The 18,892-nt window shown below is 41.6% G+C and overlaps 1 protein-coding gene across 3 annotated transcripts in view; it reads right to left on the reverse strand.

The window, feature by feature from the left end:
* MOB1B (MOB kinase activator 1B) overlaps positions 1-18,892 on the reverse strand; it is a 75,163-nt gene that overhangs the window by 12,174 nt on the left and 44,097 nt on the right. For all 3 annotated transcript variants that reach the window (XM_048847007.2, XM_075127454.1, XM_075127455.1), the window contains 3 exons: positions 18,008-18,174; positions 11,592-11,685; positions 1,822-1,955 (listed from right to left, as the gene is read on the reverse strand). In XM_048847007.2, the coding sequence (XP_048702964.1) occupies positions 1,822-1,955; positions 11,592-11,685; positions 18,008-18,174 (395 nt within the window). The remainder of the gene's footprint in view (positions 1-1,821; positions 1,956-11,591; positions 11,686-18,007; positions 18,175-18,892) is intronic.

An 18,892-nucleotide genomic window follows, 5' to 3' on the forward strand; every position in this document is an offset into this window, starting at 1 on the left:
CTCTTTGGGGGCAAAGACCATGTCTTCATAGATTTTAAAACCAGAGGGACTATTATGATCACTTAGCACATAACACAGGCCATGATTTCACCCAGTGATTCCTATATCAAGCCTATAATGCCTATCTGAGTTAGAGCCTATGTTGCAGAAAGACATCCCATTCTTGCTTTAAAGACTTCAAATGATGGAAAATCCCCCTCTGCGTAAATTGTTCCAGTGGTTACCCTTGCTGTCAAAAAAAAAATTGCACCTAATTTCTAGTTTGAATTTGTCTAGCTTCAGCTTCCAACCACTTGTTATGCCTTAGTCTGTTAGATTAAAGTGTCCTCTACTATCAGAAATCTTCTCCCCATGTAGGTACATAACTATGATCAAGTTACCTCTCAACCTTCTCTTGGATAAACTAAATAGATTGAGCTTCTTTTGTGTCTCACCGTACGACAGATTTCAAATCATTCCTGTAGCTCTTTCCTGAATCCTTTCCAATTTATCAACATACTTTTTACTCTGTGGACACCAGAATCAGATGGAATATGTGAGTAGTGGTCTCACTTATCCCTTACACTGGGGTAATAAAACCTCCTTACTCCTACTCAATATTTCCTTGCTTATACATCTAAGGATTGCATTTGCTCTCTTAAGCTACTGCATCACATTGGCAGTGCATGCTCACTTGGTTATCCACTATGACCCTGTTGGTCATTTTCTGAGTCACTGCTTATAATGACCCATCCTATTAAAAAAGTGACCCATCCCCCATCCTATTAAAAAAGGTCTTCATATATATATATACACACACACACACACACACACACTTGAACAGGGCCAAACAAAATGGAGATCCAAGCCCTCTGTGCACTACACTAAGATAAATATTAAATAATTAAAAACACAATAAACATTACTGTTAATAATAATAAAAGCAGTTTTCCTCTCCCCCAACAGCTCTGAACTGAAGCACTAAAGCAAATGCCATTCTGCTAACAGGTTCTACATTGCCACCTACTGAGCAGGGGATAGTTGGGAAGAGGGATGACTTAAAAAACCAAACCTATTATAGGTTCATTGCACCCGACTAAAACCATGAACAAGTAAAAGCAAAAGCCATTTGATTTTGACAGATGGTCCATTTTCTAAAATGGGCTGTCATTAATTGCTTCCTGAATAGTGCCATGCATTTAAAGAAGCCTCCTCAAAACATAAAACATTTCCCAATTTATTTGTAAACAGTAAGTTCTGTATTCACAATCAAGGATGCAATGCTGATCCAGTCGGGGAATACCTCCTTGGGGCTATGCTTATTTTGGTAGTTGGGAAAACACTATATTCTGCAAAAAGATACTGAGGATAAGGTACAGGGGTTGGAATTACTTTTCCTCCTCTCCTATTTCTCTAGGAGAAACACTCTGCTTTTTAAAAGGAGAAAGCTGAAGAATCAATGAAAATACAGTTGCTTATTTAAACAGAAACACCCTTTTTCTACATCCTGAATTTTAACAGGTTTTTATTAAGGATTGCTCTATTATGTATCATGTCCGATAGCCAGGCACACAAATTGTACCTGCTTAAACACATGCAAGTACCTTTCAGTGTATTAATACATTGTTCTTTAACTGTCCTACAGCAGTCACTAATAATTTAAGAAACAACTCAATATTCAACAGCTCACTATTTCTGTTTATTGCTGAGTTCCCTTTGGGGTTGAATCAATATTTTTTCCATCCTGTAAATTCAGACACAAAGCTACACATGCTTTTTTCAATGCTAAGAGATCTTAATAGTCCTGTACAACTGGATGCTGATTTCACTGTTCATTTTTACCTATTTTGGATGGAAATAGTGTTTCGTCATCCAGCTGATCCTGGACCCAAGTCATCAGGTAATCAATGTACTTTGGTGCTGAGCACTTGATTGGTTTCTTTATGTTTGTCCCATCTGCCCAGTGATACTCGTATCTGGGTTGGAACAAGAAAGGAAAGACATCTCTTGAACACACAACTGAGTCATTCATACAAAAGCCTTGGAAAGGTTTTTCATTTCTGTTTAAAGATTGAACTTGATTTTTATACTTCTTTTAGAGTCACTCACTCCAGGTCCTTCCCTACCACCAACTCAGAAATGAAAAGGACTGCTGAGTGCTGCAGTGCTGAAGTCCTCCCAAAGGAACCAATGATCTATCTATCTATATATATAGATATAAAAATAGATATTCCTCTAAATACAAAACAGAATGATACTGCCAGTTTAAATCCATGTGCTTTCAGAGAAAACATTGTTACCTATCCTACAAATCTGATCTTAAATTATTAGAACTGAAAGAATTTAAATAAATCTTAACTTTTAAACAGCTTAAATTTACTCTTCATTTTTTTCAGCTTGGACTGAAAATAGCCTAGTCACTTTCATTTTCTATTCTTAACACAATAGCAGAATGCTGTGATGTTTCACTGGCAAACAGCAGGGGAATGTTTGTTTAAAAATGTTTCCTCCAGAATTAAAATTATGAGAACAATTTTATTTGTCATACATCTTTGTAAAAATATATTTGTTTTACACAAGAGCAAAATTGTGGACAATTTAATCAGACAGTGCTTGTTTTAAACAATTTAAAGTGTTTTGTCAGTTAAATCAGCAACTAGGAGAACCTTTTCATAATAATTTTTAGAAGAGAGATCAGTTACGGCAATAAACAAGACTAACGTTTATTTACACATCTCTCTTGGTTTATCAAATCATGGATAGTTCTTTGAAAACATCTAGTCAATGTACAACAGCAGTCAAAAAAGCAAACAATGTTAGGAACCATTAGGAAAAGGACAGATAAGAAGACAGCAATATCATAATGCCACTAAATAAATCCATGGTACGCCCACACTTTCAATACTGTGTGCTATTCTTGTCTCCCCATCTCAAAAAAAGATATATTAGAATTGGAAAAGGTACAGAGAAGGGCAACAAAAATTATTAAGGGTATGGAATAGCTTCCATACAAGGAGAGATTAAAAAGTCAGATTTTTCAGCTTGGAAAACAGGTGACTATGGGGAGATATGATAGAGATCTAAAGTATCATGAATGGTGTGGAGAAAATGAATAAGGTAAGTGGGTTGGCACACTGCTGAGAGCGAGGAGCTATTTAAAGAGGCAGATTCAAATGAGGATATATAACTGTTCTCACAGCAGACATGTAAGGCAGAGGAACAGCAATTTCCTATTTAATTAAGTTATTAGCTTCGGCCAAAATTGAGATTTGTGGATACTCTTCACTTCTAAAAGTCAGGCCTCTTTTGTTTAGGTGCCTGAATACAGAAGTGCTGAGCACCCACAAATCTAACTGAAGTCAAAGGGATCTTTCAAGTGCTCACTTCGGGGGGGGGGGGGGGGAAAGGCCACTTTTATGAAGATACCTAAATTTGGACTTGCAAGTCTAACCCTAAATTTGGACTTGCAAGTCTAACCCTAGACATCCAGATGTGAAAATTTTGGCCTTCATGTTTTTTCTGGTGTGTACCTATTGGCAGACATGAAACACAATGAGAAAAGGGGGAAATGAAGCAATACTCAATTTCCCCTCCTTCCTAGAACCTTGTAAACATATTACTTTAACAATATATTTTATACAGACTAATAATTTTTCAATGTGCTTGATCTGCTTATGGTTACATGGCAGTTGATGTGGCAAATATAGTAATGAGGACTGATGATGGAAAGCAGGTGCAGCTTGTTTTGGTTGGGTTGAGGAAAGAATATGGGTATGAATAGGAGACATTGTTTTAAGACATGAGTAAGTGAAACTTACTATTTTCTTTCCCTATTTTTATTTTTCTGACAATTAATCTTACAATGGACGACTGGGTAGTGGAAGGCAGAACAATAAGGACTCTTCGTGCTGTTGCTACTGACCTCAATGGGCACGTCTACGCTAGAATTTTTACCCGAGTTAATCGATTGCTAGTTGCTCAAGGTACCAAATATGCTTGTAAAGGGCTGGTCTGGTAAAATCTCCAGTGAAGACCCAGAGCCACAGGAACAGGACTGAGCCCATAGTGCATGACTATGTATATGTGAAGAACATAAATTGACCCTTGGCTAATAAGAGAAATCATTCCAGTCTTATACCAGCAAGCAGTTCCCCATCTCCAAGCAAGATCTCAGGTCAGGGAGGTATGCAAAGAACCCTAGGAAATAACTTCCTGTACTTAAAGGTCCCTTCCTAAGATAGCTGCTGGAAAGACGTAGTGAGTGTGAGCTGCAGAGACCCCAGACACAGACACCCAGAAGCTGCTTGCATTTAAGACTTGCCCAGAACACAAGGTAGGATTCCCCATGTCAAAAAGTTCTTTAGCCCAATCTGTCCAATTCCAGGGAGTTACCTCAAATATTTATCTTGGTATTTGCAAAGACTAAACACTAATAATGTGCAGCAGATGCACAAGACTCCACGCCCATGCCAGTGGGAAGATTATTTTCACCCATCAGTGGATCTTCAGTTTGGTTACATATTTCATAAGCTTCTGAAAACAAACCTTCCAGTTTTGCTTTGAAAACTACAAGGATGTCTCAGTGATTTGCAACAGTGAACCATTTATATGCTACATGTTACTAATCAGATATTGTTTCCCTTTTAATATAACTAAATAGTGCTACACACATCTTGTCAAAAAAGTATGGAAAAAATCTACATATCCTGCACTTTTCAGTTTTTGTAGAAGGATGTTGCAACCAGAGAGCAGGACACTGGAAGTTAACATATGTATTTTTGTAGTGATTAACTAGAGGGTTGCTTATAAACTAAATTAAATAGTAAATATCAGTAGCAATAGTAATACATAGTTAGCATATATTGTGCTTCTCATCTGATGATCTCAGAGTGCTTTACAGTATGGGTAAGTATCATCCTCATTTTAAGTTGTTAAGAACTCTTCTTCCTTTCTCTCTCTCTCTCTCTCTCTCTCACTCTCACATACACATTCTCTCTCTTTCTCCTCCCCCCTCCCCCCCCACCCGCCCCACAAAAAGGTGCCTGGCAAAGGTTTCTCAAATTAGCTCACTTCAGTTTATGAGACTCATGGTCCAAGAAGATCTACTTCTGCTTTATTTATTTTTGTCAATACTCCCTGTTTTCATTGTCACGGCTCAGAGTTAATTGTACCTTTGACTACTGTCTGCCTTCCTGAGTGCAACCCTCTTAAGTGTTAAGACTTCTTCAATTCACCTGTCCCAAGATGGAATCCTGCGATTTTCCCACTCTCAGATTGGGTCCTATATACCAACTGTGATTCCGCAGCGAGTCCCACTATTTTTCCTTTCATGAGCCGTGACCAGTGTGTGAATACAGGGACATAAAACAGCCTTCCCAAAACAAAGTATTACTTATTCTCATCAATAGGAACAAAGCATAACAAAAGCAAAGGGCTCTTAACACAAGAGCCTACATGCGTAATTGTCTTACCTAAAGCGTGGGTAGGCCTAGCTGATGTGACAACCCCATTTCTGGGAACTGGTGGTGGGAGGCAGCTGGGCTCTAACTGCCTGGCTCCTGCCATGAAATAGACATGAGAACCAACAGCTGATGTAAGTAAGGCAGTGTCTACACACACACTGCTTCGCCCTAACTACACCGACATAAGCCTTATGCCTCTCGTGGAGGTGCAGTTATTATGCTGGTGTAGTAGGGCACTTACGTCGGCAGGAGGAAGGCTGAAGTGTAGACACTGACATAATTAGGTCAATAAGCTGCCTTATGTTGACCTTACTGTGTAGCGTAGAGCAGCCCTTTGTTACGCTGTTGGGTGTAGTGACTGCTTATTTTTAGGCCGTAAGGCACGTATAGAGTAATTGTATAGCCATTTGGCCTTAATAAAGGAATTTATGGTTATATTAGTGTCTGGTGGTCTCCCACATTAATATTAATAATTTGTAATATTATTAATAATTCCAACATGCTAGAGTACATTCTCCACCCTTTGGAAACATGACAAGCAACACCTTAACAATCCTTCACATTTTATTTATTAGAAATAGTAGCTCTGACCATGACCCACCTGAAGGAAAAAAAATTCAAGATATGGCCTACATAGTTTTTGTACTGATACCACTTTTGATTAGAGGTGGGATTTTTAACCTCAATACTTTATTGGTAAAAGTCCTAGTGTGGATGCAATTATACTTGAATAAAGGTGCCTTATACTGGTATAACTTAGGTCATGTCTACACAGCAAACTTTTGCAAACAAGTTACATCGGCATAAAGCTGATGCAGTTAGTATACCACTTGTGTGCAAGCATACTTAGTTCCTTGTATCGGCACTGCATGGACTCAGGAGTGCGTGTGTTGATGCTCTGTGCAGTGCACCACGGGTTTCCCATTGTGGTGGGATGTAGGTGCTTGGTCCCACTGCCTTTTGGGAAGATCTGGCAATGCATTGTCAGGCAGAAATGAGTCATGCAGGGGTGATCTGGGAGCAAGGGGTCACCTTACAGGCAAGCAACTTTCTCCATCCCATAAGGTCATCTACATCCCATAATTTTCCTACCTTTTAAAAAAATCCCACAAACCTGCATGGCCCTCCTTGCTGTCTGACATCTCTGACAGAAGCATGAAGTCTGCATAGCTCTGCACTATTGTATTGAGCATTGCAAGCACAGGATGCATGATCCTCTGGCATTTGCAGAGCTGCAAGAAGAACCAAATCAGCACAGAACATGATGATTTCATAGAGGGCCAATGCTGTGGGACACAGTGAGAACCAATTCAAGATTGTTGGTGGTGTTCAAGGAGCAGCTGCAGACGGTGCAGCACTGCTTCTGAGCCAGAGAAATGAGACCTGATTGGTGGGATTGCATCGTAATGCAGGTTTGCGATGATGAACAGTGGCTGCAGAACTTTTGGATGTGCAATGCCCCATTCCTGGATCTGTGTGCTGAGCTTGCCCCAGCCCTCGAGCACAGGGACACCAGAATGAGAGCTGCACTGACAATGGAGAAGTGAGTGGCGATCACACTGTGGAAACTTACAATGCCTGACTGTTACCGGTCAATGGGAAATCATTTTGGAGTTGGAAAATCCCCTCTGGGGGCTGATGTCATGTAAGTGAGCAGGGCCATTAATCGCCTCCTGCAGGACTGTGACTCTTGGCAATGTGCAGGACTTAGTGGATGGATTTGCAGCAGCAGGGTTCCACAACTGCAGTCAAGTATATCCCTATTTTGGCACCTGACCAGCTTGCCACAGCATACAGCTACAGAAAGGGCTACTTTTCTATGGTTATGCAAGTACTGCTGGATCACCAGCAATGCTTTACCAACATCAAAGTGGGCTGGTCAGGGAAGCTGCACGACACTCGCATCTTAAGAACACAGGAATGTTCAGAAAACTACAAGCTGGGACCTACTTTTCCGACCAATGGATCATGACAGGCGATGTTGAAATGCCAACAGTGATCTGGAGGGACTAGCCTACCCTTTGCTCTCCTGGCTCATAAAGCCATACACCAGCCATCTTGACGGCACTAAAGGAAGATTCAACTACTAGCTCAGCAGGTGCAGAATGACAGTTGAATGTACTTTTGGCAGACTGAAGGGAAGCTGGCGTTGTTTACTCACAAGATTGGATCTTAGTGAGAAAAATATCCCAATGGTTATAGCTGCCTCCTGTGTCCTGCACAATATCTCTGAAGAAAAGGGGGAAAAGTTGCTGCCTGGATGAAGAACAGAAGTGGAGCGGCTGTCTGCTGAGTTTGAACAGCCAGACACAAAGGCTATTAGAAGAGCTCAACATGGAGCTATATGGCTCAAGGAGGCTTTGAAAAAACACTGACAGTGAAACCACAGTAATGGGTTGTGATGTATTGTGCTCTACCTGCGCCTTGCTGTCTTGGGGCTTGTTAGGAATTATGGAGTTCTGTACTCAGTGTATATTTATGAATATAACAGTGTCAATGCACCTATTTATTTTGTGGTGCTTGCTGTACATTTATGACTATTGCACTGTTTGTCACTGATCCTGTGAGTTGTGTCAGACCGTACAGCAAGTGGGTGCTTTCACTACCATTAGGCATTCTGCAGCATATGCTGGGAAGTAAAATATTATTTTCTAAACAATAACATTTTATTGAGTAAGGCAAATATTGTAAAAAAAATTCTGTGCAAATTAAAAGCAAATGCATTAAAGCCTTAATAAATTTATGGAACAGAACTTAAGAAGTGGAAAAAACATTCAGGTTCATTTTAGCTACACACAACCACCATGGCTTTCACAGGTCAGTAGATATGAAGCTGTGGTTCTCCTTAACATCCCTCTAGGGAGGAGTGGTAGGGTTAGGGATGCCATGGTAGGGTAGGCCTCTGATGCCATGTGGAACATAGAGGGGGATTAGGGAGGTGCTGTAATGGAGTTTTCCAGAGACTGCAAAGGGAGGCAAGTCCGTGATTGTTGAACCTGCAGGTCCACAAGAGTCTGCAACATCTGTGTTTGCTGCCAGAGAAGCCCCATTACATCCTGGTATGTCTCCCTCCCTTTCCTTTTCCTGGTGGGACTCCTGTGCCTCTCTCCTGTCAGGTCTTTCCTTCTCCATACAGTCTGCATTCACCCTCCAGGCCCTATGCTCGTGGTCTGATGCAGCACTGGCTACCCCCAGATTTCACTGAACATGTCATCTCAAGTCCTCTTCTTTCTCCTCCTTCTCTGGCTCAGGAGTTCTGCGGGTGTGAAGGGGGAATCCCTCAAGGCTGCAACAGCAGCAGCTATAGAAAAACATTCAGAGATACCATTGTCAATTAACACCATTAATTTGGGCTTGAATAGGGACTGGGAGTGGGTGGATCATTACAGAAGCAGCTTTGCCTCTCCTGGAATTGACACCTCCTCATCTATTGTTGGGAGTGGACTACATCCACCCTGATCGAATTGGCCCTGTCAATACTGGTTCTCCACTTGTGAGGTAACTCCCTTCTCTTCATGTGTCAGTATATTTATGTCTGCACCTGTAACTTTCACTCCATGCACCTGAAGAAGTGGGGTTTTTACCCACAAAAGCTTATGCTCAAATAAATCTGTTAGTCTTTAAGGTGCCACCGGACTCCTTGTTGTCACTGTCAATATAGTGACAATGGAAAGCAAAAGTTAAGATTCAGAACTCCCTTCTGTCGCTCCCCTAGAGTTTTAAATAAGATTTTTAAGATAAGATAAGTTTTTTAAATAAGTTTTTTTAAATAAGTTTTAAAATGCTTATTGACACGTCTGTTTCGGAATGCTTATGCACGGCACCACTCACAGCACCAGGCATGGTGAGTACGGCCCACCAGGGAGAAGAGAAATGACGAGGGATTGCTCAGTTGCATGGAACTATGAGTAAAGGGCAACAGTATTGAATACTGGCACTGTTTTCCAGAGGTGGTGGTGATTTTAGCTGATATCTCACTCCTCAGGGTAACAAAGGCATGGAGAGCACAGCAGCTAATCGTGTCCGGAAGCCACCCAGGCCAGTATGCCACTAGCCTGTTTGCTGCAATGATGCCTACCAAAGTTATTGCTGACTGGCGTGGGAAAGTCCTACCCAGAGGAAGAAATAAGGTGCCATCCCTAGAAATCTTCAGGAGAGGATTGCAGAATACCACCATGGAAGTTTTATCAAGATCTCAGGAGGATTAAGGAGACATCCTGGTATACACAAACAAACTGCTCTGCATAATTCTACAGTGGAATGAAAAGCAGATAACTCTACCTCTTGTTGTTGTACCGCTTAGTATGAGTAAATTAGTGAAAAGTCAATAGGTGTGTCTTGCTAAGCTGGGGGCACATCATTTTAGTGGGAAATATTTTTAAACCCTTACCCAAGGTTCCTTCGCTGCATCAGGCTTGCCCGTACTCAGCTGCCAGGACTGACTGGACTATAGTGGAGCCTCAAACAGGTCCTGGCTCATGTTGTAACTGGACCCCCAGGTTGAATGTCCCCCATCCTCCTGCTCTTCCTTCTCCTCCTCTTCCACACAGTTCACGGCAGGGGCCTGTGACTTGAGCTCCTCTGAGGTATCCAGAGTAGTCTACAGGGTAGTAGTGGGGTCTCCATCAAGAATGGCATGCAGCTCTTTGTAAAAGTGGCAGGTCTGCAGCTCGGCACTGGATCGACTGTTGGCCTCCCTGGCTTTCTGATATGCCTGCCACAGCTCCTTCGCTTTCACACAGCCCGGCTGCTCATCCCTGTCATACCCTTTCTCTTGCACCCCTGGTGCAATCTGCTTGTAGATGCCCACATTTCTACAGCTGGTCTGTAGCTCTGCCTGCACAGCCTCTTCTCCCCCCCACAGGCCCAGGAGAGACAATTATCTCCAGGCCGGAGCATGTCCGGAGCGTGTAGCCGGCATGGTCAGCTGGGCAGTTGCACACAACAATGGAGAGCTGCTAGGCATGCTCACCAAACTGGACAATCAAGAAAAGGCGTTTCAAAAATGTACAGGGCTTTAAAGGAGAGGGTGGCCTTCCAGTCTCAGTGAACCCTGGGCAGTGAAGTTCACAACTGTGAGCAGAGCTGTCAGTGTCAAGCATTGTGGGACAGCTGCGGGAGGACTGTTTGGGTTGACACAGGTAATGCAGTGCCTACACTCGCACTGTCAACCTCAGTACAATGATGGCTCAACGCCACACGGGGAGGTGCTGATATTGCCTCGCTGTAACAGAGCACTTATATCAGTGGGAAACAAATTTAAGCGTAGACACATGTGCAACTAGATCAATGCAAGGCAGCTTGCGTCAACCTAACTTTGTTGTCTAGACCAGGCCTTATTTTCGTATGGAAAGAGGAATAAACTCTGCTAGTAGAAGGCACTTTTATACTGGTCTAACTGCACCACATTAGGCTGGTTGCGTGGGTAGACAAGCACTCTTCTGAATCTTTATCACTAACTTAAGTCCACCAAGTAAAGACAGCATGCTTGCTTCCAATCAGATAAACAGTATTGCAGATGAATAGTTTCACTGTATTCCTTAACTACTACAAATCAAAAAGTTCATGTTGCATATGGAAGTAAAACAGAGAGATGGGGAAGATACACACGCACACTTTTTTATAAAATATTTATGTGTAATATCAAGTTCTTTTCAATATACAGAAGGTTTGTTTCCCTGTTTATTTTACATTAGAATTTCAAGTATTTTCCACTCTGGAAGACATTGGAGAACTGCAGAACTAATAGAAGTACAAGATGACATGTATCAAGTAAGTTAAACTTCAGCAATTGAGAGGGGGAGGGATTTCTGTTCAGACTGTTTAAAACTGTGGTTGATTATTTTTGTAACATCTAGTTAACGAAAACACATGAAAGAAAAGCTTTCAGTATCCCCAACCCTTCATTTAGGGGGTTAAATGGAGATCAGTCTGCCTTCCAGAGACTTTGTTTTTGTTGGAGAACTCACTGGGAAAGATCAAATTGGACATTCATGATATTTCTAAGATGGGGGGGGGGGTTTGAACCTCAGGCCCTCCCCGCCCCTGTGTCAGGCCTTCTTTTTATGTCATAAAGCAACAAGAGAGGGCACAACATTTTCTCAGGCTTTGTAAGTCACCTTTAATGCAAGAGGAACTGAGCATTCTTACTTTGGGCCAGCTGACATCACTGGGCAGCTCTCTTCTGTACAGAAGTCTGTAATAGTACCATAAAGCATATTTATCTGGTTGAAGAAGTCCACAGCTGTGAAGAATTTAAACAGTCAGTTAGCAGTCTGGTAACAGTCTACCAACAATGCAAACTTCATGCAGTTCTAATTACAAAATACCCACTGCTGAACAGGTGTACAGAGTTTTGTAATGAAGCTTCCTCATTGTTAATTGCTTTTTAATTATTACAAAGGAAATGTGGGGCACAGACAAAACAGACAGTTGAGTGGAAACGTTATATTAAAATCCATTTCCATACGATGATTTCTGTCCTGCTGGTTATAAGCCAACTATTAAGAATTTATGTTTAGCCTTTTAATGTACTTAAAAACATTGCACTTCATTTAGCAGTGCATTTCATTTAGCATTTGTTTATTTTGGGGGCATGCTTATTACACATTCTGGGAGAGAGCGCTCTGAAATATTTAATAATATTGCACCTTTCGCAATGAAGGAAAACAGTAACCATATATAATCTATCTTGGCCAACAATTTTTTAAAAAGAGCCTAAACATTTTTTTTCAAAGTTGCTGGGCACCCAGCACCTCCCATTTTAATTTGGGGGGTGCTGGGTGCTCAGTGCTTTTTAAAAATCAGGCCTCTTATTTAGGCGCTTAACTTTAAGCTCTTGTTTTTGAAAGTCTTGGTCCCTGTAAGCAATTTATAAAAATAAGCCTACTTTTCCCCCCATTGACTATCCTGATTGCAGTTGGCACTCTCCATGTTGCTCCAATGCCACCCAAAGGAATGCTTTAGGAGCATATTTTCTCTCAGTTCAATGTAAATTACAGGCAAAATTAAAGCAAAGGAGAATCAATCAAAAGCTGTATTTCATAGAACAACTCTGTGACTGGTAACAGTTAAATACTTCCGGTTCTATGAATAACACTTCATGGGGATAAAGGTTCCACCTGTCATCCTGCAATTATTCCCATCTGCCTTCCACCCAGGAAGAATCCAGCTACTGTAATAGTCTCTGCTGGCGAGCTGACATAATACAAATCCACAAGAAAAGATGATCTATGATATTTTTAACAAAATAATTTTGATGTGAAATTTAGACAGATTCAGCTGCAATTTCCAAAATCTATTATTGCATTTTGTCACTGCTAAATTATTTCATTTTTTGGCTGCATGGCTAGATTTGACAACGTGAACAGATGCACAATTAGTTTTGTTTCCGTCTGTCTGCAGACTCAACCAAAGCACTAAGGGTACTTCTACACAGCAAACAGCAGCCCGTGGCAGCATGACTCAGAGTCTGGGTCTACAGACTCAGCCTCGTGGGGCTTGCACTTTGGCACTAAAAAGAGCGATGTAGACCTTCCAGCTATGGCTGGAGCTCAGGCACTGATGCCTAGGTATGGGGGCGGGCCTCAGAGCCCAAGCCCAAACATCTGTGCAGCTATTTTTAAGAGCTTTAGTACAAGCCTGAGTCTGTAGACCTGGGCTCTTGGTTGCTGCTTGCTGTGTAGATGTACCCTTTGGGTAAGTCTACACAGCTGACGTTAAAGCCCTGCTGAGGCTCCAGCACTGGGAGAGAGCTCTCCCGGCGCTGTAAAAAAAACAAAAAAACCCCCACCTCCGTGAGGGGAAGGGCTCCCAGCACTGTAGCACTGTCTACACTGCCAGTTTATAGCACTGAAATTGCATTGCTCAGTGCACCCCTGAGTGAGGAAAGTTTCTGCGCTGTAAGTGGCAGTGTAGACAAGCCCGAAGAGACTTAAGACCTTCTACTATTTATCTTCATTGGGCAAGGTGTGTGAAACCAAATTAGGGCCACTTCTATGCCTGTGTCATGTTGAGATGGATCCCAAAAATATTCAATTAATGCCCTCGTTCAGTCAGCTTGACAAACAAATCACATCCTTGAATGTCATTTGAATGAGTGTTCAGCTAAGAATAAGGCTCTTCCCTCCCAATGCACAAGTAGCTGAATATTCTATTGACTCATCTTTGGAGCTGTCAAGGTTCCTTCCCCACTCTGAACTCTAGGGATGAGGGAACCTGCATGAAAAACCCCCTAAGCTTATTTTTACGAGCTTAGGTTAAAATTTCCCCAAGGTACAAACTATTTTACCTTTTGTCCCTAGACTTTATTGCTGCCACCACCAAGCGTCTAACAAATATAACAGGGAAAGAGCCCGCTTGGAAACGTCTTTTCCCCTCCCCCAAAATCCTCCCAAACCCTACACCCCCTTTCCTGGGGAAGGCTTGATAAAAATCCTCACCAATTTGCATAGGTGAACACAGACCCAAACCCTTGGATCTTAAGAACAATGAAAAAGCAATCAGGTTCTTAAAAGAAGAATTTTACTCGGAGAAAAAGTAAAAGAATCACCTCTGTAAAATCAGGATGGTAAATACCTTACAGGGTAATCAGATTCAAAACATAGAGAATCCCTCTAGGCAAAACCTTAAGTTACAAAAAGACACAAAACCAGGAATATACATTCCATTCAGCACAACTTATTTTATCAGCCATTTAAACAAAACAGAATCTAACGCATATCTAACTAGATTGCTTATAACCCTTTACAGGGGTTCTGACCTGCATTCCTGCTCTGGTCCCGGCAAAAGAAAAAACACACAGACAGAGAGAACCCTTTGTTCTCCCCACCACCTCCAGCTTTAAAAGTATCTTGTCTCCTCATTTCGTAATTTTGGTCAGGTGCCAGCGAGGTTATCTTTAGCTTCTTAACCCTTTACAGGTGAAAGAGTTTTTCCTCTGGCCAGGAGGGATTTAAAGGTGGTTAGCCTTCCCTTTATATTTATGACAGGAGCATTCAGATAGACATTTTTGTCCTGATAGCCTTAATTGGAAGGTGACATTTACAGAGCTATCGGTTACAAAATGCGGCACTCCCACAAGTACAATCTGCAGAACGCTAGGGAGCACTGTGGGTTTTGCAGTGTTTACATGAAACATCATGCTTAGCCATTTCAGTCTCACTGAACCTGTTATCCAAGGCTGGGGTTGAGCTTGGGGCAGGGCAGTAAGAAAATAACTTGCACTGCTCAGTAACAAACCCCCAGTGAAAGGCTTTAACTTATTCTAAAAGGAGTTCTTTCAGGCAATCCCCTCATGGAAAAGGGATCCACCCTCAGAACTCAAGGATTGTCAAGGTAAGTACCTGAGGTAGGGGAGAGGACAGAAGAGGTTCTTTAGGCTCCATAAATGACACTTAAGGAAAGTTACTTCATAGACTATATGCAGAGCACGCCCAACAAATTCCTGCCAATTATTTTAGTTCATCCGACTTTTCAGCGGATGTAGTAAACACAGGCTATAAACTGCATTTTGCAAGCGCAATCACCAAGGAGCAAATCAGCTCAAGACTGGTGGATCACGTGTTTAGTGCACATTCTTTGGAGAAGCAGAAGCAGCAAATGGCAAGACATCATTCAGGGAGGGGAAGAGGGAGGTAGTCATAGAAAGGGAGGGTTGTTAACACTTGTTGGGAAAAAACCAACACCTTAAATTATTAAAATCTTAATAGGAAATTTTAATATCAAAAGAACTGCAAGCAGATTTTGTATATTGCAGCCCATTTGAACTTTCCGGTCTTCGAGAGCTGTTAATTAGGTTTCCAATCTGCATCCCCCCAAAACCCCACAAACCCTGATGTTTCCTTAAATGCAGACATGCCCAAAACCACACGGGCTTTGAAAGTATGACTGTTATTGCTTTGAAGCCCACATTCTGAGTTTCAAAAGGGCATGAAGCATATCTCCCAACCTCCAAATTCATCAGCGTGTGACAAACAAGCACAATGTGGGCCACCTGTTTTTGACACATGTAATGCAGTGCCTTAGGCTTTTAATTTCCCCTTTTCAGTCACAGAGATGAAGGTTGTAGAGTTTTTTTTAAAAGCAGTTTCTCCAGTTATTGAAGAGTGTGTTATCTGGTGATTAAAACAAGTAAAGAACCAAGGTTTGTGGGTTTTATTTCCACAGCTGTCACTGTGTCCTGGGGGAACACATTTAAAATTTTGTACCTCAACTTCTTTCTTCTCTGAAAAACGGAGAATAGCAGGCTTCTCATAAGGGGGTTCTGAAGCTCATATGTTTATTGCACATGTAGGACCTTTAACCCAATAATTTAAAAATATTTTAATTTTTTTGCCTTTCAACTTCATTGAAAGTTCCCACAATAAAACTATTTTGTAAAATGGATCAACTATTTAACACACGTATGTAACCCACTGCCACAAAACATCATAGAGGTCAAGGTCAAGGTCTGGCAAGATTCAGAAAGGGTTAGGCATTTATATGGATAAGAAGAACATCCACAATTATGTTAAGTGATACATAAACCCTCATGCATCAGCCAACCACCCCACCCACTGTTCAGGATAAGGAAGAAACTTATATGGGCAATTAACTCCACAATTACCCAATTCAGGGATTTTACCATGAATACCACCTCTGAATTACCAAATATTGCCCACTGTCACGAGACATGACATCAGATGAGACACAGCACCAGTCTGATCTGGCAGGGCAATTCCTAGGTTCCATTTTTCTACTCCATTGTTCTTCGCCCAGCAGTTTTGAAACGTTGCCCTCTCTGCTCCCTCAGACCGAGGCACACTGCTTTACTCTGTACAAGTGTGCCTGCAGCATGAGGAGCACATACCCTTCTACTAGGGAGGGCACCAAACATTAGGCCTTCTTTATATATCCTAAAAAGGTAACAAACCCAATGTTTGTCCTTTACAGGCCACTTTTAATGGGCTTTGATGGTGGCAAACTGGAGAGCAACTGAAAGCAGGAGTAGTATAATTGATATATGAAGCATCCTTGGTAATGGTTTAGTCACCAAAATTAGTTTTGCTTTTTAGACAGTTAAAAAAAAATCTGTTCATGCTAAATTCTGTACAAGACCTATTTCGATGATTTAAATATCCCCCTGTAATGTTGGAGAGTCATACCATAAGGACGGTCCTTTGCTCCAGCAGCGCTTTAAGGATCCTCAAAGTGCTGCCGCGGCAAAGGACCATCCTTAAAGCGCTGCCGCGGCAGCTCTTCAATGTCGCTGCCCCTTCCCCGTTGGCGGCCCTGCCCGTACGGACTCTGCCAGAAGGGTCGCCTACAGGGGAGGCAAAAGGGGCAGGGACATTAAAGCGCTGCCGCAGCAAAGGACGCTGCCGCCCCTTCCACCCGAGGCCCCGCCCCTTCCGGGGAACAGAGCCACCCTGACTCCGTACCAGTAAGTCTCCTGAGTTACTTTCACCCCTGACTGCACACCAATGCATACAACATTGTACAACAGGGGAAGCACACCAAACCACCAAGTTCCTGCCCTGAAGAGTCTACAGTCTAAACGCACAACAGGTAGAATATCAAAATTACATGGGGCTTACGGTTATTACAGCCAAAACTCTCCATGAAATGTAGGGCTGTAGGAACTTTTGATGGAGGGGGCTGGCTCCCTGAGTGTCTGTTCCAAGATGATGGGGCACCAGGAAAGGCAGTACAAAGGAGACAAAAAGGAGAGGCATGTGCAAAATATAAAGGATGGGAGTTGTAGGCAGGGATGGTATTCAAGAGAACTTTGTAAGTGAGGAGAACCTTGAACTTACTACAGAAGAGGGGAAGCCTGTGTAAATATTCAGAGGGTGGGGAAAGAAGAAGGGGAAACATGGTCACAGCAGGCAGAAAGGATGATAATTTGGGCATCTCTTTTGCATAGACTGGATGGGAAGAAAGAGATAGGAAAAACCGCAAGGACGAAGTTATAGTAACCAAGTCAGGAAGTTAGCAGAACATAGGCTAACACCTTGGCAGGAACAAAAGGAAGAGATTAGCTTTTGAAATGTAAACAAAAATCTTAGAATTTGGTGAGGGCGGACAAAAGACATTCTACATATATGTTTATAATCTTCACATTTCTTTTAGACTTGACCCTGAGTAGTATTCATCTAAGCAAATGTTTGAAACTCAATGTGGAGAAGCATGTACAGTTGTGAAACACAGCTCTAGCTGGAATCTGAAGGAGTAAAACACCATAGGATGATACTTAGTTATTTGCTAAAAACAGTGTTGGTGTTTCCCCTTCACTACTCATCTAATTCATGAATGAGCATTTAGATTTTAACCACAAAGAGAAGAAATTTGTTTTGGAAAAACCCATAATTTCACCACATGGAACAGAGGGGTTTTTAGCTTGAGCCACTTAGCTGCTGTGAATTCTAATAGACACCATGGTTCTGCTCTTTCAATTACAGTACAACACAGACTGACCAGTGCATTAAGAACCACACACTGCACAAGAGACAGTTATGCAGTTGTCCTTATCCATTATCAGCCCACATCACTGCCCATCTCATGTAAAAAAAGGTCAGTCAACTTACTATTAACTGCGACCCATTCATTTAAATCTTCACCCTCTGGCAGCATAACAGCCATCCGGAGATTACCGCTTCCAAGTGTGGCTTCTGCATGTTTTAACAGCTCATACTGGTGAGACCCCTCCGGAATGTTTTTCTTTGGTTTAAAGGTTTTAGAAGAGCGACTACCACTGCAAAGGGGAGAAGAAAAAAAGATATAAAAGAACATGTAGGAATTGAGGGGAAGGAGAGAGGAGCAGAGAAGTTAAGAATCAGTGTAGCACTAGTGTGAACACCTTTTTCCCTCCAGATTTTTATCTAGATAAAGCAGGATGTTTACAAAAATAAAGAGCTACAAATTACAGAACTGACTTACATTTGTTAAACAATTGCTCGGAACTCAGATTACTTCCTATTTCACTGTATTCTCAACTATTAATATTATTTCAGAGCCAGCTGGAAAAAGGGGATACCCATCCTACCACCCATCTCATTGCAAACTGGGTCAAAGTCAAAACATTAAAAAGCACCTTACTAGAATCAAGATGACCACATTTTAAAGCCACAAAAAAGAAATTCTCTCCCGCCTCCCAAAGATTCAATGAGTAGAGCTGAGCAAATACTAGATTTTTCGGTTTAGGAGCCAAACAATAAAAACTGAAAAAAATTCCAGTTTGATCTGAACCAACAATTTTTTTCATTGAATCAGAAGACTTGTAAAAATTTGATTTTGAAAAAACTGAAATGTTTTGAGTTGACCCAAAAGGAAATTTTTTCAGTTTTTATATTCATTTCGAATCAACCAAAAGGTTTCAGTCCAATCAATTTTTTTTTAAAGTTTTTTGTTTTGATTTTGGTCTTTTGGGGTGCTTTTCACCTTTTGTGTATGTTTAGTTTTAAACTGGCCAG

The sequence above is a fragment of the Caretta caretta genome, chromosome 4 (genome assembly GCF_965140235.1).
Source record: "Caretta caretta isolate rCarCar2 chromosome 4, rCarCar1.hap1, whole genome shotgun sequence".
NCBI lineage: Eukaryota > Metazoa > Chordata > Testudines > Cheloniidae > Caretta > Caretta caretta.